The sequence below is a fragment of the Suricata suricatta genome, chromosome 10, assembly GCF_006229205.1.
Source record: "Suricata suricatta isolate VVHF042 chromosome 10, meerkat_22Aug2017_6uvM2_HiC, whole genome shotgun sequence".
Lineage (NCBI taxonomy): Eukaryota > Metazoa > Chordata > Mammalia > Carnivora > Herpestidae > Suricata > Suricata suricatta.
In genome coordinates, this window is record NC_043709.1 from 123,137,767 (window position 1) to 123,165,097 (window position 27,331).

The 27,331-nt window shown below is 35.2% G+C and overlaps 1 protein-coding gene across 1 annotated transcript in view; it reads left to right on the top strand.

The window, feature by feature from the left end:
• The window catches only part of GPR158 (G protein-coupled receptor 158), a 410,420-nt gene that overhangs the window by 362,912 nt on the left and 20,177 nt on the right, over nucleotides 1-27,331 (top strand). Inside the window, exon 7 of the mRNA XM_029955110.1 lies at nucleotides 18,481-18,719. Within this exon, the coding sequence (XP_029810970.1) occupies nucleotides 18,481-18,719 (239 nt within the window). The remainder of the gene's footprint in view (nucleotides 1-18,480; nucleotides 18,720-27,331) is intronic.

The window sequence follows — 27,331 nt, forward strand, 5'->3', positions numbered from 1 at the left end:
TTGCAGTGCAGAAGCTTTTTATCTTGATGAGGTACCAAGAGTTCAGTTTTGCTTTCATTTCCCTTGCCTTTAAGGATGTGTCGAGTAGAAGATTACTGCGGTGGAGGGCTAGGAGGTTGTTTCCTACTTTCTCCTCGAGGGTTTTGATGGTTTGCTGTCTCACATTCAGGTCCTTCGGCCATTTTGAGTTAACTTTTATGTATTGTATAAGAAAGTTGTCTAGTTTAATTCTTCTGCATGTTGCTGTCAAGTTCTCCCAGCACCACCTGCTAAAGAGGCAATCTTTTTTTCCATCGGATACTCTTTCCTGCTTTGTCAAAAATTAATTGGCTGTACATTTGTGGGCCCAGTCCTGGATTCTCTATTCTATTCCATTGGTCTATGTGTCTGCTTTTGTGCCAATACCATACTGTCTTCATGATGACAGCTTTGTAGTAGAGGGATGCCTCCCATTTTGGTTTTCTTCTTCAATATTACTTTTGCTATTCGGGGTCTTTTGTGGTTCCATACAAATTTGAGAATAGTTTGTTCTAGCTTTGAGAAGAATGTTGGTGCAATTTTGATGGGGATTGCATTGAATGTGTAGATTGCTTTGGGTAGTAATGACATTTTCACAATGTTTATTCTTCCGATCCATGAACAGGGAATGTTTTTCCATTTCTTGGTGTCTTCTTCAATCTCATTCATAAGTTTTCTATAGTTTTCATTTTATAGGTCTTTTACATCCTTGGTTAGGTTTACAAAGAATCCAACTTTAAACATGGGAATTGAATTGAATAGAATAGATAACTTTCCAAAGAAGATATACAAATGGCCTATATGTACATGAAAAGATGCTTAACTTTTCATTAGTCATTAGAGATATCACAATCAAACCACAATGAGATAGCACTTCAAACCCACAAAGATGGCTATCCTCAAAAAGTCTTTTTTTTAATAGTCAAAAAGTCTTAAAATAACAGTGTTGGTGAGGATGAAGAGAAATTGAAAACCTCATAGATGCTGGTACGCTTGTAAAATGGTACAGCCATTTTCTGAAACAATTTGGTTCCTCAAAATATTAAACATAAAGTTACCATATCACCCAACAGTTCCATTCTTAGGTGTATATCCATTAGAATTGAAAATATATGTCCAAACAAAAATATGTACACAAATGTTCACAATAGTATTATTCATAAAGGTCAAAGAATAGAAAGAACCCAAATGTTTATCAAATGATGAATGGATAAACAATCTGTGGTTTATCTGTAAAATGAAATATTATTTAGTGGAAAAACTAATGAAGTGTATTGATTCATGCTACATAGTCTATGATTTCATTTACATGAAATATTCATAATAGACAAATTTATAGAGACATAAAGTAGCTTAGTGGTTACCGGGGTCTAGGCGGAAAAGAAGAATGAGGAGTAACAGTTGGGTATGAGGTTTCTTTTTGGGGTGATGAAATTATTCTGAAAGTAAAGAGGGTTTATGATGCATATTTTATGAATACACTAACACAACCGAATTTTATAAATTTACCATAAGATGAAGAATTTTATGGTATGTGAATTATATCTCTGAAAAGGAATAATTCATACAATCAAGAAAGTTCAATCAAGAAAATGTAAGCAAGATATATAGGTTTGTATAAGAAACAATAGTTTTCTACTTATCTTTAAATTAGAGAAGATGATGATGATAATGTCCTCTTCCCAATCTTAAATGTACACCTAAAAATACCTAAGAATGATCTTTGTTTTTCTAAGAATGATCTAAAGGGTTGATATATTTTACCAAGATGAAAGCGCTACAAAACTTTTAGAGAAAGCTTTCCAAAAGCATAGAATGAGAATGTCCAAGTCAACAAATAAGAATTTGAAAATTAGCTCTTTGTTTAGGAAAAAATTACTTTACAGTGTCATCTCAATTTATAAGAATTCCAACAAATTATACAACTGAATGCAAAGAATTTTTAATAAAACAATGAGAAATTATGGATCAGTATTTCATTTATTTTAGGAGAAAGGGTTATTTTTATTATAATTGTTCATAATATTAAATATCCAAGGAGTAAGATACCCTCATATGCTGCAGGAGAGAGTATAAATGGCACAATCCACTGAAAATATTTGGTAATATGTATCAAGAGCTTTTTAAAAAGTGAGTTATTTTTTTGAAATCTAAAGATAAAATTAAAGTGTATACAAAAATTGATCTGCAAAAATATTCATGTGTTCTTAAAATATTGGTATATAGGTAGAACAAATACATGCATAAATATAGATTACACGCTTGGTGTCACCAGGAAAATATAATATCCAGTCGGGCAGCCTTGGGAAGACCTGAAAGAGAAAGGTTTGTCAGCGGTTGGGGAGGTAGAACATGGCAGAGAGAATAACACAAGAGTAAGGCAAGTTCTAATCTATCAGCAAAGAATGTTAGGAAGGACACTTAAAAAAAATAAGTCAGGCTCATGTAAAGGCAAGCTTTGAAAGCTATAATCACAAATACTTCTTAGCTTGCTAAGAATAGTACATCTGCTCAGGGTGCTAGGTGGCCCAATCAGTTAAGCACTGACTTCCGCTCAGGTCAAGATCTCATGGTTTGTTGAGTTTGAGCCCCTTGTCAGGCTCCATGCTGAGAACTCAGAGCTGAAGCATGTTTCAGGTTCTGTGTCTCCCTCTCTCCGCCCCTACTTGTTGTGCTCTGTCTCTCTCTCTCTCAAAAATAAGTAAACATTAAAATATTTTTAAAAAACAAAATGCAGAATTTGAATATTAATATGATTTTTTTCATATTATAGTCAGGTTTTACATAGATAAACCTTTCCCTATGTTCTCTAGTCACTAGAAAAATTTTCCTAAGTTGGCATCTATTCCAGTATAAAAATATCAAACTTTACATCTTTAAAAATCTGTATGACCTTGTATATCACCTTTCTTCTAAGTTACTTTTTCAGTTAGTTTTCAATCCATTCTAAACCTGATAAAAGATATGAAACAATGTTCCCCAATATAGATAGTAAGAGCTGATATGTATGGAAGTTAATGCAATAGATTTCTATTTTCCATTCTTAGACTTATGGGGGCTTTAAAGGAGTGAGAAAAAAATTGGAGTGTAGTTTAGAATAAAAAAATAATGATATGCTTAAAGAATTATGTGTCATCATATATCATGCTATTTATAAATATAGAATGTTGTATGACAAAAAGTGCTCAGAACCATATAAATTATAATCCTAATATAAAAAATATTTACATATAGAAAAATGCTAGAGAATAATATTCATCAAAATGCTAAGTGTTTATGTACAGCTAGTGCTACTTTAGGTATTCATTTTTCTCTTTTATTTGTTTTTAGTTTTCTATTTGTTTTACTTTGACCATATATTATAGTTTAATGGAGGAACAATTTGCATGTAGAAACAGAGGAGTCTGTGATATTGTATAACACTTATGATCTGTAATAGGCAAGACAATGTAGTAGGGACTTTGGACCTGCAAAGAAGTTTAAATCAGAGTTTTAAATCTAGTGGTGAAACAAAGCGTAAATAGCTAGATAGTACAAGAACCAAAGAGCAATCACAGTAAGACTTTATAGTTAATTTCCAAAAGTTCCACTGACAATAATTGAAAGTTCTATTTTAAGGGTAAGTAATACCATCAAAAAGTTAAAAATACTACCAGTTAGACAAACTGAAGAGTTGTTATGTACTCACATAGCAAATCTGAATTTCTATTGTAGCCACATCTACTATTTGCTAGCTAATATGTTTTGTCTATTTTACTGTAGGTTAAGCTGAAGGTGAATGTAATGGTAATTTTAAAGGTTTTACATATTATAAATATCTTGTATTTATATTGTTTAGCATTTCTTTTATATGAATAACCTAAAATAGGTTAAATATATTAATGTACAACTATCCATTGAGAATTTTGTTTTCTTGTTTTTATAAGTAATCACACACACAAAAGAGTAATTTTATATTTGCAAAGAATTTTGTCATCTTTTTGTGGTCCCTATGGCCTGGTACTATTTTTTATCTATAAATATATGGTAAAGAGACTGAAAGACGAGGCGTGCCTGAGTGGCTTAGTCATTAAAGCTTTGGACTCTTGATTTCGGCTCAGGTGGTTTGTGATGTTTGTAATATGTAATAAGTTGTAATATATATCAGGACTTCATGCCTTCTTATCAACGAGTAATATTCCGTTGTATGCATATACAGCACTTGGTTTATTCATTCATCATTTGATGGATGAGTTGTTTCCACTCTTGACTATTATGAATAATGCTACTGAACACTTTTATCCAGGTTTTTTGTGTGAATCTATGTTTCAGTTCTCATAGGTTTATAAGAACTAGTGGAATTGTTGGGTCACATAGTAAATCTATGGTTAGCATTTTGAGGAACCACCAAATTGTTCTCTTCGGGGGCTGTATCATTTTCTGTTTCAACCAGCAATGGATGAGGTCTTCAGCCTCTCCACATTTTCAACAGTTATTTTCCACTTAGTTTTTTTATAACGGTCCTAGTCTGTGTGAAGTGTTATTTCACTGTATGGTTGATATACATTTCTTCAGTGATTAATGATGTTGAGATGATTTTCTTGTGTTTATTGGTCATTTATATTTCTTTAGAAAATGTCTATTCAAGTCCTTTGTCTATTCTTAATTAGATTGTTTGCTTTTCATTGCTATGTTTTAGGAGTTCTTTATATATTCTGTATATGGACCTTTATTAGATACATTATTTGAAAATATTTTTTTCAATTCTGGGGTTTTCTTTTTCATATTCTTGATAGTGTTCCTTGATACACAATTTTTTTTATTTTTATGAAGTTCAGTTTATTTTTTCTTTTGTAACATGTACTTTTGATATCATATTTAGGAAACCATTGCCTAAATCCCAGATCAAAATTTCACCCTGCTTTCTTCTAAGCATTTCATAGTGTTAGCTCTTATATTTGGGTCTTTGATATCTTGAAATTAATTTGTGTATATTATATGAGGTGGAGGTCTAAATTTACTCTTTTGGAATGCTGATATCCACTTGACCCAGCCCCATTTGTTTAAAAAACTATTTTTATTGAATGCTCTTGACATCAGTGTCAAAAACAGTTGACCATGGATGTAAAGGTTTATTTCTAGATGATCAGTTTTATTCTGATGATCTATATATCTATCTGTATGTTAGTGCCATACTGTTTTGCTTGCTGTGGCTTTGTAGCAACATTTGAAATCAGAAAGTATGAGTCTTCCAAGACCACTTTGTTTTTTCCCTAGATTGTTTGACTATTTGAAGTGCTTTACAATTTCATATGAATTTTAGTATCAGTTTGTTTATTTCTGAAGATAAGTCAATTGAAATTTTAGTAGGGAATGCATTACAGTCTCTAGCTTGACTTGAATCTATAGATCAATTTAGGAAGTATTGCCATCTTAGCAACATTTCAGTCTTCTGATCCATGAACACAGATTGTCTTTCCATTTCTTTAGGTCTTCTTTAATTTCTTTCAGTAACGTTTTATAGCCCTCAGCAAACACATCTTTCACCTCCTTGGTTAAATTTATCCCTAAGTACTCATTTTGATGCTATAGTAAGTGGAATTTTTACTCAGTTTCATTTTTGGATTGCTAGTATGTAGAAATAAAACTCGTTTTTTTATATATTAAACTTGTATTTTATAGCTTACTAAATTAGGTTTATAGCTCAAATTGTGTGTGTGTGTGTGTGTGTGTGTGTGTGTGTGTGTGTGTTCTTTAGGGCTTTTTATACATTAGATCATGTCATCTACTTATAAAGATAGCTCTACTTCCCCTATTCCAGTATGAATGCCTTTTATTTCTTTTTATCTACTAATTCCCATGGCTGGAACTTTTGGTGCAGTGATATGTAGAAGTGGTGAAAACAACTTTTTTGCCTTGTTCGTGATATTAGGGGAAAAGATTTAGGTCTTTCACCATGGAATATATTAGCTGTGAGTTTTTCATAGAAGCCCAATATGGGTCAAGTTGAAGAATTTACCCTCTATATCTAATTATTGATGTTTATATCATGAAGAAGTGTTAGATTTTTATCAAATGCTTCTCCCTGCATAAATTAAGATGATCATGTGGGATTATTTTCTTCATTCTATTAATATGGTATATTATATTGATTGACTTTTGTATGTTAAACCACCTTCCATTCCTAGGATAAATCCTGCTTGGCTGTGGTATATAATCCTTTTGATATGCTTTTCAATTTTAGGAATTTGGATGTATATTCTTAAGGGATATTGGTCTGTAATGTCTTGTGATGTCTTTATCTGGCTTTGGAGTTAAAGTAATGCTGGCCTCATGAAATAATACAGAATGTGTTTTTCCCTCTTCGATTTTTAGAAAAGTTTGAAAATAATGTGTCTTAATTCTTTAAATATTTGGTAGAATTCACTGGTGAAGCCATCTGGTCCTGATTTAGGGGGGGGGGGAGTTTTTAATAACTGATTCAATCTCTTTGCTTATTATGGGTCTTTTGAGATATTCTACTTCTTCTTGAGTCAGTTTAGGTAATTTGTGTATTTCTAGTAATTAGTCCATTCTAGTTTTTTTGGTATACAGTTGTTCACTGTATTCTCTTATAATCCTTGTTATTCTGTGAAGTTGCTAGTAATGTCTCCCCTTGCATTCCTGATTCTAGTAATATGAGTTTTCTTTTTTCCTTGTCAGAGTAACTAAAAGTTTGTCAATTTTGTTTATCTTTTCAAAGAACCAGCTGTGGTTTGTTTATTGTCTCTATTGTTTTTCAATTATTCATTTCATCTTATTCCACTCAAACATTTATTATTTCCTTCCTTCAGCTTTCTTTTGATTTAGTTTGCTCTTTGTTTTCTAGTCTCTTAAGGTGGAAAATTTGATTTGATATATTTCTTCTCTTCTAAATATAAGCATTAGCAGTTATAAATTTCCCTCTAAACACTAAATTTTTCAACACTTATAAGCTTTGGTATGTTCTGTTTTCATTTTAATTTATTTCAAACTATTTTCTAATTTCTTCTGTTATTTCTTCTTTAACTTATTGGTTGCTTAAGAGTATGACATTTAATTTCCACATATTTGTGAAATTTTAAGAGTTCCTTCTGTTGTTAATTTCTAATGTCAATCCATTGTGGTCAGAGAAAATACTTTGTAGGATTTTAATCTTTTTCAACATATTATGACTTGTCTTATTGTGTGTGTGTGTGTGTGTTGCTTTTTTGGACATTGAAAATATGGTAATATTATGAAATGTTTTAATTTTTAAAAATATGACCATCATTATATTATACTGTATAACATACTATCTATGCCATTTTAACTTAAATTAATAAATTCTGCTGTGATTTCAGACCAGCAGATACACTGGGAAGTTGAGGCTTTGGGGTAAATGGAGATATTTTATCAGCAGAGGGAGCACATTACTCCAATATTGCTAAATCTTCCAGGCCTTGGCTCTTTTGTCTCTTGGCCTCATAGCCTGGATGCAGGAATTCTATCTTTCTCTTCTTGGCTTCACTTTTATTTTTGTGTTTCTTGAGCTTTTTCTTGGCAGCAATAGTAGGATTAGTTACAAACTCTAAAGCTTTCCTCTTTTCCCAGAGTGCTCTTTCTCATTAGCCTGTTTCTGTGCAGAGGCAAAAGCTAAGGAGAAGCTCTCGAGCCCAACCAGCTTCTAGAGTACTTCTATGATTTCCTGGGATAGATTCTTCATCCGAGGAACCTGGTCTGAATAGGTGCTGTTCAGTTCTTGGAACAAAGGAGCTATGATCACTGGGAGACACGGCTTCACCTTGTCTATTCCAAGATCCATTGCTACAGCTCCAAGAAACTTAAAGATGCATGTTCTCCTTTGGGGGTTTCTTAGGTAAGTAGGGAGCTTCTAGTTTTGCAATCTGGAAAGACTTCTGGATCAACCACAGCAGTGTAGCTGGCTTGCTGTGTTCTTCCATTGCTTCCTCATTCTCTTTTTTGTCTAAGCCCATCTTCTCATCTGCACAGGACTTGTGTCTTCTTATTTTCTCTCTGGCTACACCATCTCCTACAGCTTGAGATGCGTGTGCACTTGAGAGGAATGTGTAATCTGCTATTGTTGTTGTTTTATATATATGTATTAGATCTAGGTGATTCCAAATGTTGTTGAAGCCCTTGATTTTCTTATTGTCTGCCAAGGCAGTTTATCCATTATTAAAATCAGGATATTGAAGTCTTCAACTATTAATGTAGAACTCTGTTTTTCTCTTCAATTCTGTTAGTATTTGCTTCATATATTTTGAGGCTCTGATGTTTGGTGTATATGTATTTATAATTATTACCATTTTGATGTATTGATACTTTTATAATTTACAGTGTCTTTGTTTTCTTTAACAAACTTGGTCTTTAAGTGTTTTTTATCTGATGTTAACTTAGCATCCCATTTGTCTTTTGGTCCCTATTAGCATGGGGTATCTATTTCCATTGTTCAAGTTTCAACCTATTTTCTCTTTGGATCCAAAGTGAATCTCTTGTAGACAGCCTACAGATGGATCATTTTTAAAAAGCTATTCTTCCATCTCTAACTTTTAGTTGGAGAATTTAACCAATTTACTTATAATGTAATTACTCATAAGGAATGACATACTTCTATCATTTTGATATTTATTTTATGTATCTTTTTTCATTTTTATTCCTCAGCTCCTCCATTACTACCTGCTCTTATGGTAAGAGCATTTCTACATTTTTATTCCCTTTTCATTTTTTACTATATGGGGTTGTTTTGTTTATGATTTCCCTGAAAATTACAATTCACATTTTACAATTAATACTCTGGACATATAAAGGCACCTGGGTGGCTCAGTTGGTTAAGCATTCCCACTCGGCTCAGGTCATAATCTTGTGGTTTGTGGGTTTCCAGCCCTGCATCAGACTCTGTGCCGACAGTTTAGAGCCTGGAGCCTGCTTCAGATTCTGTGTCTCCCTCTATTTCTGCCTGTCCTGTGCTCATGCTCTGTCTCTATCACAAAAATTATCATTTTTAAAAAATTAATATTCTAAATATATAAAAACCTAGTTTCAATTTATACCAATTCAGTTTCAATAGTATACAGAAATTTTCCATATATCACTCTGCTTCTGTTTTACATTGTTCATGTCATAAATTATAATCTTTCAACATTGTGTGACTCTCAACAGATTTACACTTATAACTCTATACAGTTGCCTTTTAAATTATATAAGAAAAAAAGAATAGTTATAAACCAAAACTACATTAACACATACTTTTAGATTTATTTTTACAGTTACCTTTACCAATATTCTTCATTATTTCATGTGCATTTTTGTTACTGTCTAGTGTCTTTCATTTCAGCCTGAAGGCCTTACTTTAATATTTCTTTTTTTTTTTTTAGGGCATCTGGGTGGCTCAGTCGATTGGGCATTCAACTTTGACTCAGTCATAATGTCATGGTTTGTGAGTTCGAGCCCTGCATTGGGCTCTGTGCTGATAGCTTGGAGCCTGGAGCCTGCTTTGGATTCTGTGTCCCATTCTCTCTCTCCCCCACTTGTGCTCTCTCTCTGTCTCTCAAAAATAAATAAATGTAAAAAGATTTTCTTAATATTTTATTTTTAATGTTTATTTATTTATTGAGAGAGAGAGAGAGAGAGCATGTACAAGTGGGGAAAGGGCAGAGAGAGAGAGAGAGAGAGAGAGAATCCTGAGCAGGCTACTTGCGGTGTGCACAGAGCTGAGGCAGGACTGGAACTTATGAACTATGAGGTCATGACCTGAGCCAAAATCAAGAGTCAGATGCTTAACTGACTGAGTCACCCAGGTGCCCCTTCCTTTAGTATTTCTTAAAAAGCAGATCTCCTAATGATGAACTCTTTCCATTTTATTTATCTGGGAATATCTTAATTTTTCTTTAATTTTTGAAAGACAGTTTTGCCTGATAATAGAATTCTGTGTTGATAGGTTTGTTTTTTCCTTTAGGATTTTTAGTATGTTATCCCACTGCCCTTTGGCCTCCATAGTTTCTGATAAGAGATTAGATCTTAATATTACTAAGAATGCCTTGTATCTAGTGGGTAACTTTTCTTGGGTTACTTTCAAGATTTTCTCTTCATCTCAGGTTTCAACAGTTTGATTATAATGTGTCTTAATGTGAGTCTCTTTGAATTTATCCTATTTTGATTATTTGAGCTTCTTGAATATGTAGATTTAAGTCTGTTGTCAAATTTGAGAAGTTTTACTCATTATTTCTTCAAATGTTCTTTCTGGCTTTTTTCTCTCCTGTCTGTCTGGAACTCCCATTACGCAAATCCTAATACTCTTAATAGTGTACCACAGGTCTCTTAGGCTCTGTTCACTAGTCTTCATTTTATTTTCATTTACACTCCTCATGCTGTATAATTTCAAATGACCTATATTTAAATTTACTAATTCTTTCTTTTACATGGTCAAACCTGCAGTTAAATCCTTGAAGTGAATTTTTTATTTATTTTACTTTTCAACTTTTCAATTTCTTCTTGGTTCCTTTTTATAATTTCTGTTTATTGATGTTTTCTATTTGGTGAAACGTCATTCTTTATTTACTTTTGTTCTTTGCGCATAGTTTCTTTGGCTTTCTGACCATATTTAATACAGTTAACATCTTTGTCTAATTAGTACAATGCCTGGCCTTCCTCAGAGACAGTTTCTATTAACTTCTTTTTTTTTCATATGGGCTATCCACTCTTGTTTCTTTGCATATCTCATTTTTTTTGAAAACTGGACATTTTGAATATTGTAATGCAGTAAATCTGGAATCAGATACTTTATCTTCCCCAACATTTATGGCTTTTTCTTATTGAAGTTGCTTGTGTTTGTTAACTGGCTTTTCTGAACTAATTCTTAACATCTTTATCCTTTGTTATGTATAGTCACCGAAGTCTCTGTTCTATTGACTTAGTTATGAGCTAGTGATTTAATAGAAATTTTCTTAAAGCCTGGAACAAATAAAAACGTTTTAAAATTTCTTAGCTTTTGCACATGGACTGTGTGTGTGTGTGTATTTTGGGACATGTCTCAAGCACTTTACCATTTTGCCTTAACCACTTTACCACTCCGCTTCTACAGAGCCTCAGGTCAACAGGATATGAGAATTTAAGGCTTTCTTAGGTCTTTTCTGAGCATTTTTCAGCTTTCTAGATGCCTGGGAATATATGGGAGCTTTTCGAAGCCCTTTTCGCCCAGCAGATCTCCTTCCCTAGCCTTTATTCCTTTTTGTTTAGTCTATTGTTTGTCTAACCATTCTCTTACCCCAAGTGACATCAACCAATCCATCTGCCTTTAAATGTTTTAGACAAATGACCCTCAGGTAGCTACTTCTGCCTTGGGAGGGCTCCTGGTTGGGTGAAATAAAGCAGACTCTTTGAAATGCAAGTCAAATCTACAGTAGGATGCATCACCTTATGTTATGCCCAGATCACAATATCATCCGCAAAGACCAGAGACCACCAGGGAGACCGAGTCACGCATGCAAAAGCAAAGGGCATTTATTACAGGCTTAAGTTCACCCGGCTTAAGCTCAGGCCCACAGACTTCACCAGCGCAGTGGATCTGTGCGGAGAGCCCCGAACAAGGGCTGAGCAGGGTTTTTATGGGGTTTGGGAAGGGGGAGTTACAAGAAATTGAGACACAGGTACAGTGATCCATCATTATCACATAACATCATTGTTAGCAACTTTAACCATACACTTTGTTTACAGTGTTCTTTACTTTTGGCAGAACCCAATCACCATATTTAGTGTTTCTCTGAAAATAACCAATTACAGGGTGGGCTAAGGACCCCCACGTAAGGTGTAACTAGCCTTAAGCAATAAGTGGTTATCTATAGCTTCTATCTCTAGGCCTGCCCTTAGGAAAGTTAAGCATTTTAGCTGGCCGCTTCTGATTGGGAGTTGCTAGGGTGCTCCCTGGTTGAGCAGTCTGTGCCCTTTTATTGTCTAATGATTCTGGGGAACCGACACTTAGGCCTCCAAGGTCAGAGGGGAAACTTGAAGCCTGTCATAGAGTCAGTTTGGTTCAGACCTGTGTCCCTTCACTTACACCTGTCAGAATAGCTAAAAATAAAAACATAAGAAACAACAAACATTGGGGAGGATGTGGAGAAAAAAGAACCCTCTTCACTGTTGGTGGGAATACGAACTGGTGGCAGCCACTGTGAAAAACAGTGTGGCAGGTCCTCAGAAAGTTAAAAATAGAACTGCTCTTAAAAAAACCTTTTAAAAAAAAAAAAGGGTGGGGAGTACCTGGGTGGCTCAGTCAGTTGAGTGTCTGACTTTGGCTCAGGTCATGCTCTCACAGTTCATGGGTTCGAGCCCTGCATCGAGCGCTGTGCTGACAGCTAGCTCAGAGCCTGGAGCCTGCTTCAGATTCTGTGTCTCCCTCTCTCTCTGACCCTCTCCTGCTCATGGTCTGTCTCTCTCTGTCTTGCAAAAATAAATAAATGTTAAAAAAAATGTTTTTAATAGAACTGCCCTACAATCTAGTAATCACACTACTTGGTATTTACCTAAAAAATAAAAACTAAAAATTGAAAGGATATAAACACCCCTATATTTATTGCAACATTATTTACAACAGCCAAATTATGGAAGCCACTGAAGTGTTCACTGATAGATTAATGGATAAAGAATATGTGATATATATATGTATATATATAGTGGAATATTATTCAGCATTAAAAAGCATAAAATCTTGCCAATTACAATAACAGAGATAGAGCTAACGAGTATAATGCTAAGCAAACTAAGTCAATGACAGACAACTACTATATGATTTCACATATATGTGGAATTTAAGAAACAAAATAAATGAACAAAAAAATTAAGAAAGAGAGAGATAAACCAAGAAACAGACTCCTAACTACAGAGAAAAAAACCGATGGTTACCAGAGGGGATGTGGGTGAGAGGATGGGTGAAATAGTAATGGCAGTTAAGGAGTGCACTTGTCATGTTGAGTACTAAGTAATGGATAGACTTGTTGAATCACTATATTGCACACTTACAACTAATTTAACACTATATGTTAACTATACTGGAGTTAAAAATAAATAAATAAAGGCAGGCCTTTTGAACTAGTCCTCCAGATAGCCGCTAGAAAGGTCAAAATGAACAACCACAAATCTTTAAGAATAAGGTGTATTGTGTTTGTCTAGTACTAGTTACCTGTAATGACAATGGAGGATGTTGTCCTCAAGTCCACTATTGATCTCATGAGTGGGAGGTAGGACACTGGACAGAACAGTATGTTAAAATGTCACAAAACCCTTTTATTCAATTCAGCTGTTTTTCTCTTGGTTAGGCATACCCGTGGTGCTATAAGCTTTTGATTCTTTTCCAGGGTTCCAAAAAAATTGATTCTAATAGCTTTTGCCACTTTATTCATTGCTTTTATGAGTGGATGGACTTGTGGGGTTCTTTATTCCACCATTTTTGCTACTACTATTCCCCAAAACCATCATATGTTCATTGCCTATTGTCGTATCTCGCCCTGGCCACTCCGGCCTGCGGGGCAGTGAATCCTTGCGGGTTCATGATCCTGAGGGAGGGAGAGAAAGGGCAGGAAGGGGGAGCACAGAGTAGAGACACAACACATGGTTTCCGATCAAGCCTCTTTTTCTCTTATTATTCAGCAAACACTGTATCTTATAAAGGTTTTTAGGCGGGAGAACAAGGCAGCTGACCTAGGTCAGTTGCTAGGAAACAGGGTTAAGGGATTTTGGCTAGGGTAAAGAAGGAAATAAACTAAAGATTTTAGCACAGCACTGAAGGGCGATACCACCCTGCCTGTAGGCAATTGATCTTTGTTCTTCTGGCTTCTCCTGACAGGGAGTGGCACTCCCCTGCCTATTTTTGCAACTCCCCTGAGGGAGAGACATATCCGGCTAGCAAATGGCCAAGCAGCTGAATCTTTGCTGCTCCCCACAGCCTATTGCCTATTGATTTATGTTTACTAAATTATAATGAGCCTGGGAGCCGGTAGATAACTGCATTTGCATTTTTAACAAGTTTCCAGATGATGTTGATGATACTTGTTTGAGAACCACTGGCCTAGCGCAAGCAACATCTACGCTGAACCTTGAAAGAATAGGTAGAAATTAGCTAAATTAGGTATTGGTATTGAGGGGGAGGGGCAGTGAGGAAAGCTGAGGGCAAAGGTTCAGACAGGACACCTGCATATAGTACACAGGAACCTGCAGATCTGTAGGAAAGAGAGAGTGGTGTGAGATGAGTCTGCTGAAGCAAGGGGGAACCAATATTTAAAAACACTTAAAAGCCTTTTATCATACTAAAGAGCTAGGATTTGGATGAGGAGCCACTGCAGCACTATAAAAAGGCAGTGACATGATCAGAAGTGACCACTGTGGCTTCAGTATGGAGTCTGGATTGAAGGTAGGCAAGACCTGTAAGTAGACTAGTTAGGAAGCTACTACAGAAGCAGGTTGATGACCAGGAGCTAGCGTAGCAGTGAAGATGGAGAAAAAGAGGTAGAAATTAAATTCTTGATCACTCCTTTCATGTTTGGAATGTAAATAGGAGAGAAAAATTAAAGTTTAATCCTAGGTTTCTGCTTTGATCAATTGATACTAGTCATTGAGAAAGGTAACACAGGAGAAAAGTAGGCTAGAGGAGGGAGGAGTGGAGAGAGGGATGATTTCATTTGGGGACACATTGATGTCTACTAGGTTGATGTCTAGTAGAAAGATCTTGAGTTCAGGAGAGAGATCTAAACTGAAAACACAGATTGGGGTCTCACCAGCATGCAGATAACTGAAAGAGGGGTGTCTCTGGAATTCCCTGGGTAAAATATTTAAAGCAAAAAATAGATCTAGATGGCTACATTTAGGAAGTCCTTGGGAAATACTACTACCACTTAAAGAAAACACTGGGGAAGCAGAATCTGCATCAGAGACTAAAAAGATGCTGATAGAGGAATAGGAAGAAAATCGATCGAATGTGACATAATGGAAGCCACTGCTTTAGCTGTGCTGAGAGCTGGAGAGAGAGCGAGTTAAAGAAGAGTACCAATATCACTTAGATATTGGGGGTGTACACATCCTGACAGTGGAGTTCTATGAGCTCAAACCAGAAAGGTGTGGGAAGTGAAAAAGTAGAGGCAGATACTCCAGTGACAGCCAGTTCCCAGGTTGCCCTTTTCTTTTCATTGCTGCAACATCATTTCCATGAATTTATCTACTATTAATAATGATAACTGAATATATTCTTTATGCCTTTTTAAATTCTCTCAATTTCTTGTAATCTTCCTGTATATGTTACAGCTTTCCTTCAGAAATAGTGAAACCTTCTGAACAGATGGTAGCCTAAAGATTTATCTATGAAAAAAATAGTAGAAAAAGTAATCTAAGAAATTTAATTATTGTATTTTTCCCTACAGCAGTATTTCATATAAATGCATATCTAAGGATTTCATTTTTAGAAGTTGGTATCTAGGAAATAAACCCATATAAGCTAACAAGAGCTTGTTGTTGTTGTTTTTTTAAAGATATGGCAGACTTTTCTCATTTTATTTGAAGGCAAAGCTAAAAAAATTCATCTTCTTCCATTTTACGAAACCCAATATCCTGAAATGCTCAGACTGAAGTATAGAGTTGTGTTAGTGTGTTTCCTAGCATTCAAAAGCCAATAAAACTAGTAACAGGAGACTCATCAAGTCTTTGGCTTTGGTTTTTCCTCTCTGGAATGAGACTGTGGGATCTATGACAATCTTGAATTCTCAGACTATACAATACATACCCAAGAGGTCACCTGGAAAACCTGAAAATTTCTTATAGTTTAGAACAGATGATTTATTGATTAAAAGATTACCAAACTGGGATCATATAGACATCCTTTGCAACTTGCAACTCACATTTCCTGCTTTATCCTTTGTTATGTTCTGTTATTCTCCAGCTAGAATATCTCCTTATATTTTCTCCACTTTTCTCCATTTCTATTGGTATCCATTAAAGTCCTGATCATGAATGACCTATTCTATTAGGTTATTAGGCATACTAGGTACATACAATGTAGAATATATCCTGTTTTATATGGTAGTTATTTGTACACATTTCTAGTTAGATTGTAAGCTTCTAGAACTATAATCTTATTCTTCCCGTGTTGCCTAACATGATACCCAGTATATGATTGTCACTTTATAAATATTTGTTCATTATAATTCTATTTCAATTTAAATTGTGTCTAGAATTAGAACAATTCTCTTTTTTGTTCTGCCAGCCAAAATATACCATAAAAAACAGGCCAGATTTCCTCTTCTGAGTTCCTAGTCATTAAAAATTTAGAATTCATCCAGGTATGACCAGAAACAATTATGTGTACCTAGTGGCTACAAGTTTTTTCTACAGAAAATAAGATTGGCACTAGCAAAACATTAATTGAAAAAAAATTCTCTTATTTCTAGGAGTTCTCTGAATTTTTTGATCTGCTAAGTACAAGAGAGGGCTTTCTTTATGGGATTAGTCACTGGTCAATAAAGTGATAAACTTGATAAGTGGAAAGGCATTAAAGTAAAATCTGTAAGAGATTGTAATTTAAAACACACAAATAATCATTTACAAATATGTTTTAAATAAGGCCCCTTGTTTGACTATGGGTCTGACATTTGGAGTGCATTGTTCTCTTTCTAACATAAATTACTGCAGTGGATTATCTACTGTTCACACTGTTGGTTCTTTAAATAAGAGCACAAATCTAAAGATTTTTTAAAAGCATTCTGAGTATAGGCTCTTTCTAGATTTTTATGTTTATTGACCACCCCAATATATTAAACTTTCCCCTAAGTTAACAATCTATTTAATGATTCACCCACATGGAGTCTTTCCAAAACTTTCAAGATAGATTTTATACAAATAGATCTCCTTTTGTTTCATAGTCATATGTAATTATTTTATTTATAATTTAGTTAAATTATATAAGATGATAATAATGACCATGATTTGAGGGCACCTAACAAGTAGCAGTTCAACTGGTTGGAGTAAAAGCTGAGGCATACCAGACAGAGGTGGCAAGTTAACTGCTGCTGCTAGCATTTAGCATGACCTGGTACTCAGTACTCAGTATGTTCTACATAGAGAATAGAAAGTAACCAATAATCTCATAAACTAGTTAAGTGGAGAACAAAGAGATCTTCTGCTATACCCTTTTTTATACATATCTTTCTGACATTGTTCCACAGCAAAATTGAGGGTATTTTATTCAGTATTAAATAACTTCATGCTCTGCGTTAGCTGAAGGACAATGGGATTAATGATATAGGGGAAAGAAGGATTTTAAAAATTTGCTAAAAATTAACTTTCTTTGCTGGGTGTGTTGTGTTGATCCTGGAAGAGCCAGGAAAGGTCTATATAGAGAGAAATAGTGTCATACATCTAGGCTATTTTAAGTGTGTGTTTCATTTCTGGACTTAAAATGATTTTTGTGAAGAATTCATAGGAATACTTCATAAAATGTTTTTGAAAGAATGAGATGAAAAAGGGAATAGAGAAGTTGGGAAAATAAATTTATTTTTGCTGTTTGGAAATTGATCGTGGATATCATAAACCACTGGTGGTAGTTTATTTCAAGTCACAATTTTGTGACATAAAATATCAGAATAAGCGTGTGGAGTTAAAATCAACTAAGAATATTCTGGAGATAAAATTAAAGAAATGGGTAAGTGGAAGGACCTCTACAGTAAGTTCGGATTTTGTCTTCACAAAATAACTAGAGATGGAACAATTCTTAGATATAACTTAACCCGGTAGTTCTCAATTCTGGCTATTCATTTGAATAACATAACAGAAAAAAATTTTTTCTTTAAATCACTACATTTCTATTAGGTCATTCCCATCCTCTTCTTTAATAAGTTGATCTTAATTCAGTGACCCTATTTAAATACCTCTCATTGTTTTCATATTTATTTCACTATTATCTTTGGCAATGTGATGAAATAATTACAGAGAGAAGACATTTAGAATAATTTTCAGAAAATATCTTTATAACATTCTACTGTAAAAAAAACTGGTTGAGGAAATTTTGACTTAGTATAATACTGTAAAACCCAACCTCTCACTTTCAGGACTATTTCTGACCCCTCAGAAACCCTATTTGAGCAATGTTTGCCTATGGGTCTTTTTTTTTTTTTTTTAAGATCTTGAGTGTTGCCCTTGAACTATTAAGACACACTCAAAAGAATTCCATCCTTTGCAAATCTATTGACTCACTGGTATCTAATGTAGGCTATCTGTTTTGCTATTAGAAGATAAAAACTAAAATGAAATTAAGTGAAAATATAAGCAATACTGTTTCTGGGTTTCTTTTTTTTTTTTTTCATGTTAAAACTCTGCATAAGTAGAGTTTGGGTGGGTTTAAATTTCACCTAAGAAAAATAAAATATTGTGGAGTTTTACTTTCTGAGTATTAAGCTTGCCTTCACATTTTGATGTTTGCTTTTCCAGGGTTTTGAAAGTGTTTCTTTCACGGACAGCCCAACGGATTCCATATATGACTGGTGGACGGGTCATGAGGATGCTGGCAGTTATGCTCCTGGTCGTATTTTGGTTTCTTGTCGGCTGGACTTCGTCCGTTTGCCAGAATTTGGAGAGGCAGATTTCACTTATTGGCCAAGGGCAAACATCTGATCACCTCATCTTCAATATGTGCCTCATTGAGCGCTGGGATTACATGACAGCAGTTGGTATGTGGGCACTTGTTTTGTGTGTTTACCTTGTCTTCTTCCAGTGACATCAAAACAGATCTCTGTAGAAGCCTTCCCACACCCCTTTACCAAACTGAAAGGAATTTCACCTGATAAGGTTTTGGGAAAACAATATTATGAAAAGGGCAACAACGACATGTGGAATGCAAACTTTTTTCTGAGTTTCCATTCTGTTTTTCAACGGTATGCAGCTTTGGAGCTTTGTTGAGAAAATGTAATCAAGGAAATTAGGAAGGAGAAATGCAGCAAATAAAGGCAACTTCTTGGCATAAAGAAACTTTCTGTTTTCCATATTCTCAGTGTTTTCCCATGTGATTAACAGTAGCTATTCTCTTGATTTACTTCTTTAGTTAGGAGAAAAAAGGAAACATGCTGGAATTTTTTACATGGACTTGGTCCTGGGGTATATCAGACTTAGGATCCAGGGCACTCCCGGTGTAGAGATTTTCCTTACAAAATGCTTAATTAATCTATCTTTCTTCTGAAGATAATTTATTAGGAATTCTCTGGAGGTCCAGTATTACACAAAAATGAAGCCATGTTCTTTGGGGGTTAGTGAGAGTTCAGTCACTTAGAAACTAGAGAACTTAGGAGAAAAGAGGAAGAGAAATCAAAAGGAATTTTTCTGTTGTTAACATTAGGCTATTTTAAGCCAGGCCTCTAAAGATACAAAAGATAATGAAAATGAATTTTTATTAGTTTTTTTGTCATTCCCTTCAGTAAACCACAGGACAAATCTTAATTTTATTTGGCAGATGTCAAAAATAAACATAGGAGTTGAATTTCTATATTCCATCTTCCCCATGCTTGGCAATTGTTGGTTGAATATTCACATTTAATATTTTGCCAGAAGTTAATTAACAAAATGTGTGTTTAGTTTATAATTTAAATGTAATAATATTTATCTGGGCAAGACATTTTAGAAATTTTATGGCCTGCTATCTCTAAGAGTAAAGTAATGTAGGCATAAAAAATGAATAGTTATATTGATACTATGTAAAGCCAATCATCATTATTTTGATTAATATCAAAGAAGATATCAGAAATTATCATTAGATCCATATCAATAGATATCAATATCAGAAGATAAAGCATAGAACTAATCTGATTCTGATCTTCACGTGGATATGAAAATTATACAAATTGTATAGATATAAGATTTCCACACAATATAAATCTCTAACATTATTTTACATTGTTCAATCCCAGCCAGCCAAAATAGGAAAAATAATTTCCCCATATTACTGTGAAGAAAAGCCCACTATATTTCTTTTCTGTTTTATAATGCTCAAAATACATCATTGGGTAGGGAATACACAAGCAGAAAGTATGGCCTGTTTACCTAACCTTTTTTTGGTATTTTGTACACCTTGGTTTTGAGATGTATTCAAAGCCTTTTAAAAATTTCTTTTACACTCTAAGGAAATAAGAAAGTCATATTTATGATTTCTGATGTCTATGTAGAATGGATAAGAATATATAGCTGACAGTAATTTGTCATTTATTTTATATAAACTTTGTTTATATGTAAGTAAAAGTTTCCTACAATAACCAAGACCCACTGGGTATCTATAATTTCTCTAATACTTTGTTGAACACTTTGCAGGAGACATAAAATGTATAAAATCCTTATTCTCTCACCAAATAGCTTACTATTAGTTTATATAGATAAATGGGAACTGTTAAAAATTATTAACAACAAAACTATGTGGTAACGACTCTTGTTACAATAGTAGGTCAGTAAAGGAAGACAATAGTCTGGCCGGAACCCAGGAATCTTTATAAAAGAGAAGTTCTTTGAGCCATGGGTAACATTTAGGTTATTGTAAAGTGGTGCAGAGAACATTCCCTTTGACAGGAATAGTGGTGAAGGTGGATGGAAGTTGTATGAAACGTGAAGGAAATGCTCAACCAGAAGAGAAGGTTATGTTGGAATACATTGTGAATACTGCTGGATAGGTAAGTTCATTGTGAGTCTTGAAAACCTGTTATAGGAATTTGGAGAACCAGGAACTTGATGTGATGTTGAATCCGCAAGGTCAATAGAGATATATATAGATTAGATACAGATACAGATATATCTCCTAAAGGTACATATAGGTACAGATATATAGATGTACCAAGTTTAGGGGTTTTTGATTCTGCCTAATCATTAGAGCAGAGAAAGCAGTGGCTCTCAGAAGTGTGGTCTCAGAGTCAGGGGCAGCCACAGCGCCTGGGAACCTGTTAGAAATGCACATTCTTGGGCCCATCTACAGACTTCCTTAGTCAGACTGTGGAACAGTGGGGTCCAGCAGTCTGTGTTTCATAAGCCCCCTAGGTAATTTGGATGCTATTCTAAAGTGTAGAACTACTGACTCGAAGGAAGTAATCAGATGAACTTTAAAAAAAGAGAAAGAATTCTATTATGACCACAACTTTCTCTCAGGTTATTTAACTACTCCCTCTGCGGTAGCTCTTTAGATTCATGGGCTATTTTTATTGTACTTTACTGCCACTCGACTCTGCTTTTCTCCAGAGAGACAGCTTACCTGATAGCAAACTTTTCCACTAGCAAGGATGAAACTATCAAAAAAGTAGACTTTTTTTTTTTAATACAGTAATTCTGGATAATACCAGAGAAGGGGATCTACAGAGAGCAAAGAGGACCCTATGCTGACTTTCCTGAGGACTATGGGATAGGCAGTGCAAGAGGGAATAAAGATCCATTCCTTGGGAGGGCCACAGGGAATGCATTTCCTTCAACAATAAGCAGGTCTCCATGAAGGTGAGAAGAGAGAGGGAAGCTAGAGAGATTATGATGGGAAGGTCTAGGGCGTGGCTTTAGGAGTAAGATCAAAGTAGCAAGACTTGAGAGGCAGGCTTTAGTTAAACTAATACTCCTACAGGTGTTAAAGGATAGCAGTAGGTCTCAGAAAATAAAATACTAGTGATAGAGTGCCGAGACCATGAGATGAACGGAAGTCCAATGGTGGTGGCTCTGTTGTCTCCGGGCATTGGTTTGGTCCTAGCACTACTGGAACACCTTGGTTTCCTTCAGTGACCCTTCTCTAAAGAAAAGTCAAGACACATGGTTTAACAACAGGAACAAATATTTGAAATAAGGACTGTCTTAAAAAATCAGAGACATGTGGTTGCTGTGATTTTTTTTCACACTACCCTACAACAGTCCCAATTATTTATCTTTCATGCATCTTTCATTTTTCCTTCTAGTGCATGAAGCACTTGATATTCTGTATTTAACCTCTTTTAATTTAATGTTTTCTAATGTGCAGCAGATGCTTCTTTGCAGTTCTCTCCATATAGTTCTATAAGTAGCACGTTTGCCCTTAGATTTTTTTTTATACTCAGACTGTTATTCAAGAGTAAATTCTTACATCTTCAGTCAGCCAAGAGGAAACCTGCACTGAAAACTAGATTGTTCTATTTCCCAAATGGCAATGTTTCTATATAGGGGACAGCCGTGGAGAAGCAACAGATAGGTTTTACCTGGGGGTTGTGGAAAATCTTCATCAAGAAGCTCTGTATGCTTACATCAGTGTCAGGAGTCAATTGAGAATAAAAAGAGGAAGCAATAGTTAATATATTTATATACATGCAATCTGGGCTAGCTTTTCCTGTCAAAAAGATTTAGTTTTGAAAAACACAAAATAAGGAACCATTTGAAAGAGTGCAGTACTAGTCTTCCCACTGAAGTGGGAATACAGGTCATACATGTAGGGAATCTGCTCACTGTGCAGCGCATCTCCAGTGCTGCTCAGGTGATTTCCCTGCCACACTTATTTCACAGGAAACAGGTATAGAAACTGCTTGGGAAAATCTCAAACCTCTCTGAGACTCCGTTTCTTCTTTGAGTTTCTTATTTGAAAACATAGAAAGGGGAAATCGATAACTTTCAGAATCCCATCATTATTTATATCTATTTATAATTCTTAATAATCATGTTTGTCCTATATAAAAAAAAATTGTGAGTTCAGTTTTCATGAAAAATGAATAAAGGTGTGGGGTGCCTGGCTGGCTCAGTAGGTAAAGCATGTGACTCTTGATTTCAGGGTCAGGAGTTCAAGCCCCACCATGGGCGAAGAGATTACTGAAGATAAATTAATTTTTTAAAAAAACTGTAAACATTACAACTGCAAAAGACAGATGAACATGAGACAGTGTGAGGGTTTTTCCAGGACCAGTAGTCTGGGAGTTTTTTGATAATTTTTTTTAATCTGGTAGAAGATGAATTTCAAAATGTGAATGTTCCAGAATACTTCGGGATCAGACTAGAATTCCTATGAAGACTTATCTGCCATACCTCTTTGGAGATCATCTACAACCATAATAAATATATTACCATAAAACTTACACTATTCATCATCCTGTGACTCACCACTTTGAATTTTCTGAGTATGTGGAAATACATTATCTACAGCTCATATTCTTTCATCTGCCCCTCCCTCCTTTCTCTCCGAGCCTGCTCGCTATAGTACTCCCCAGCACCATCAGCTAGATGATTCGCACTGTATCCCTGACACCTAACAAAGCATCTGTCAGCTCTTGATAAATATTTGCTGAAAGAGTAAAGAATGAGCTCAGCTCCCTTGATCCGGTAATATTTTCTATGGTCAGGATTAGACCAGTGTGAGGAAACATGATAAAGCTGAAAATCCAGGAGTTACATGATTGCTCCCTCATTCATTTAATAGTAAAGTGTGTGTTCACATTTTGGGAGGTATTTTTGAACAAGTTATACAAACTAAATTGACATCCCTGAGCCCTTTGATAAAATTCTACGTCTGACTTGTCCAACAGTCAAAATAAGAGATGGGTACAAATTTGGCATGGCAAATCAAAATTTTAATTTTTTAAAACATCACATCATTCCCTTATAAATATTGAAGTGGAATAAAACTGATATGCTATTGATAAAAAATTTTATTACTTCACTATTCTTTCAGAGCTATGTAAAGGATAAGGGAGTTGGGCCTGAGACACATTCTTCTAAATTATTGGGGAAACCAAATAAATGTCTTAAAAATGTTGGTAGTAGGAGTCTCGGATTTTTTTTCTAAATCTATTTGGACTATTTAGTAAGTTGCTAGTCAGTTGTGCCTCTTCAGGCTTTTGCACAATAGCAACAACATTTTTCATGGCTAAAAAATTAAAACTTTTTTACCCTATGGGTTTCCTAATTTGCTGGTACAAACTAACACTTGCGTAGAATTAATTTCTCATGCCTGAATTACCTTTATAAGGTCACCCCTAGAGTAAGGAAGACCAGCCCTTTCCACCTGGATTTGGCACCGGCAGGCCGAGTCTTCCAACATGGGGCTTCCAAGTTTGGAATACATATAGTTTTTAATTTTTTTTACTTTTAAATTTTCTTAAATGTTTGTTTATTTCTGAGAGAGAGAGAGACAGAGTGCAAGCAGGGAAGGGGCAGAGAAAGAGGGAGACACAGAATCTGAAGCAGGCTCCAGGCTCTGAGCTGTCAGCACAGAGCCTGACTCAGGGCTTGAACCCATGATCCATGAGATCATGACCTGAGCTGAAGTCAGATACCCAAATGACTGAGCCACCCGGGTGCCCCATAGAATACATAAATTTGATAGAGGTGGTGACACAGTGGAGTTTATTCTTTTGTTGATTAGCTGTCAGTATCTGACTACATATTCAGAACATAGACTGAAGATAAACAATATCAATGACCAACACAAATTAGAATAAGTGAGCAGTCTACCTTACCTACAAGAAACAAAGCTGCAAAAGGGTGACTGATAGATGGTAATGTCAAGGACTTGTGGAACTTCTACTCCACGGCTAAATCTCAGCCTCAAACTTTAGTTCAGATCTAGGCAAGCAATGAAATGTTTCCTTGGTTTCTTCTAGAAATTAGGTGATGATAATCTAATGTGATATAAAAGAGACATAATTGAGAATAAAGTTATTTTGCTGCCTTAATCAAGGACAAGAATATATACAAAAAATTCTATCCAGGTTTCTGTTTACCTTCTGTTATTCTCTATATCTTTCTATATCATTGTTCCCACCGAACTCTTCTCAACCACGTTTATATGTTTTAATAACTATTCCCTGATAAGGATTCTTTTATAAATTAAGATCTTTGTCTATGTCTTCATAGTTGTGAAAAGTCCACCAGTCCATGAGGTATCTTGTGGTTTTGAAAATTTCTTAGAGCTTGCCATCCCTTGCTATACCTTTTATTCACCAAGTTTGAAAGAAAGGCATAGAAAAAAATCTAAACAATACTCAAACAAGTATGTTAAGCTTGGATTCCCGTTTCATTTGGGAATTTTAAATATTTGGTTGTTCTAAAGTAATCCCAATAATGATTACTCCACTGTTCAGAAGTTCTAATTCATTTCCATGGATTTCACATGGAATGTTTTCACTACAGAAAACATGATCTTTCCTCTCCTCTTCTTCATTGACATTCTCTTCTTTGTTCTCTTCCTTCCTAGTGTGATATTTTAAAAACACAAAACAATGTGTTCAGTAATTTAGTTAGTCATATGCCTTAGTTCTTAGAAGGAACTAAGAAGAATACAGTAACTCACCTTCTGAGCTATATAGGGAAATTCTAAAATAGCAATTGTTTCTAAGGATGTAAACACTTAATTACTGTAGAAGATTAGTCTCGTATGACAGGTGAAATGTGATATAAACACCATTTAATGAGTGTGGGAGAAAATAGATTAGACTTCCTCTTCATCTGACTTAGATTAATGTTCGTGATGTAGGTTCATTTGCATACATTTTCTTTTAGTCCAATGTATTGTGTGTCTTCATCCATACTGCATCACTTGCTACCACTTTAAAAGTGTATTTTTAATTTTCAATCAAAGGATAAAAGCCTGACCACAGAGACCATTTATTTGTCTTGGCTTAGGTTAGAAGCTCACACCTGCTTTTGGAAGGTCTTGCTTGCCTGTTTTTAGAAAGAGTGAAGGGGGAAGTGGTATTTCCTTGTTTATCTATATACAACCTCTTCTGAAAAGTATGTTATGTCTTTAAGGAGTATTTATTTATATAATGCTACAGGGCTAACAGGCCAAATTATTTTGTAGCTTAATTTTATCCTTAAGGTACTACTTTTCTTTTTGGAAATTAAAGAGATTTGGGATTAGGGCTGGGGATTATTTTGGGGATAGCTCCTAAAGGATAGAGAGTAACTAAGATATCCACAGTCACAATTTCTTTGAAGGAGTTTTGGCTCCCAGGGGACCCTGGAATTTTCAAGGGAGGAACAACATTAAGAAGCAAAAAAAAAAAAAAAGCTGTCTTTAGTTGTTTGAACAGAAATATCCTATAGATTAAACTCAATTGTCAAGAAGATTTTGGCAGATCTTTTCCCTGTATTGAAAAGTATCATAGTTTAAACAACAAGATGTTAATCCATACGGACTGCACGCCTCCCTGTGTTCTTACAGCTACCCACCTCACCTCCATCCCGTTCTGATCCCTGCAGTCATCACAAAGAGCCTGGTGCCTCAGCCACCTTTTTCCTCTGAGATTAAAATATGTAGGAGTAGAAAGGTTTGTGAGTTTTTCAGTTTCAACTCACTGAGACCCATTCCCCAGAGTAATGGAAACTCTGGGATAAATTAAATAAGAAAGAGACCTGTAGGCCAAGAAAAAGGCAGATTTGGGGCGCCTGGGTGGCTCAGTTGAGCACCTGGCTGTGGCTCAAGTCATAATCATGGTTCATGGGTTCTAGCCCCGCATCAGGCTCTGTGCTGACAGCTAGCTCATGAGCCTGGAGCCTGTCTTCAAATTCTGTGTGTGTCTCTCTCTCCCATCCTCCCCTTCTCTCTCTCTCTCTCTCTCTCTCTCTCTCTCTCTCTCTCTCTCTCAAAAATAAATAAAACGTTTAAAAAAATTTTTAAAGAAAAAGGCAGATTTGTAATGACCATGTGAATCCCCCACTCAGCGGTCGGGCAATGTCCTGAGCCAAGCCTCACTTAGCAAAATTGTCTCAAAAGATTTTGTAAACTAGAAATTGAAGAAGGAACTTAATTTTTTTGACTTCCAAAAGAGAAAATGGCACTGTAAGTATAAAATTAAGGTAGAAAATAAATTGTTTTATTCTCTTTCCTCTTTAACATCATATAAATCACTACATCTCAAAGAAGTAAAATAATTTTCACAAAGCTAGAATATAAACAAAAATATACCCACCCCCTACAATCATCCTAAAACCACTCAAGCTAACCCTTAAAAAAAGTATGTGTGACTCTTGGGATGTAGCCCAAGCAAAGGTAAATATTGTTGACACTGTCAGTCTTTAAAAAAGATTGACAACTTTAAGTATAGTTTTAAAATTTGTTTTAATGTTTTATTTGTTTTTGAGACAGAGAGAGAGTGTGAGCGGCAGAGGGGCAGAGAGAAAGGAAGACAGAATCCAAAGCAGGCTCCAGGCTCTGAGCTGTCAGCATAGAGTCAGACATGGGGCTTGAACCCACAAACCATGAGATCACGACCTGAGCTAAAGTCAGACACTTAACCGGCTGAGCCACCCAAGCACCTCTAAATATAGTTTTCAAAGGTTACACATAATCCTGACTGCAGCTCCCTCCCCAAAC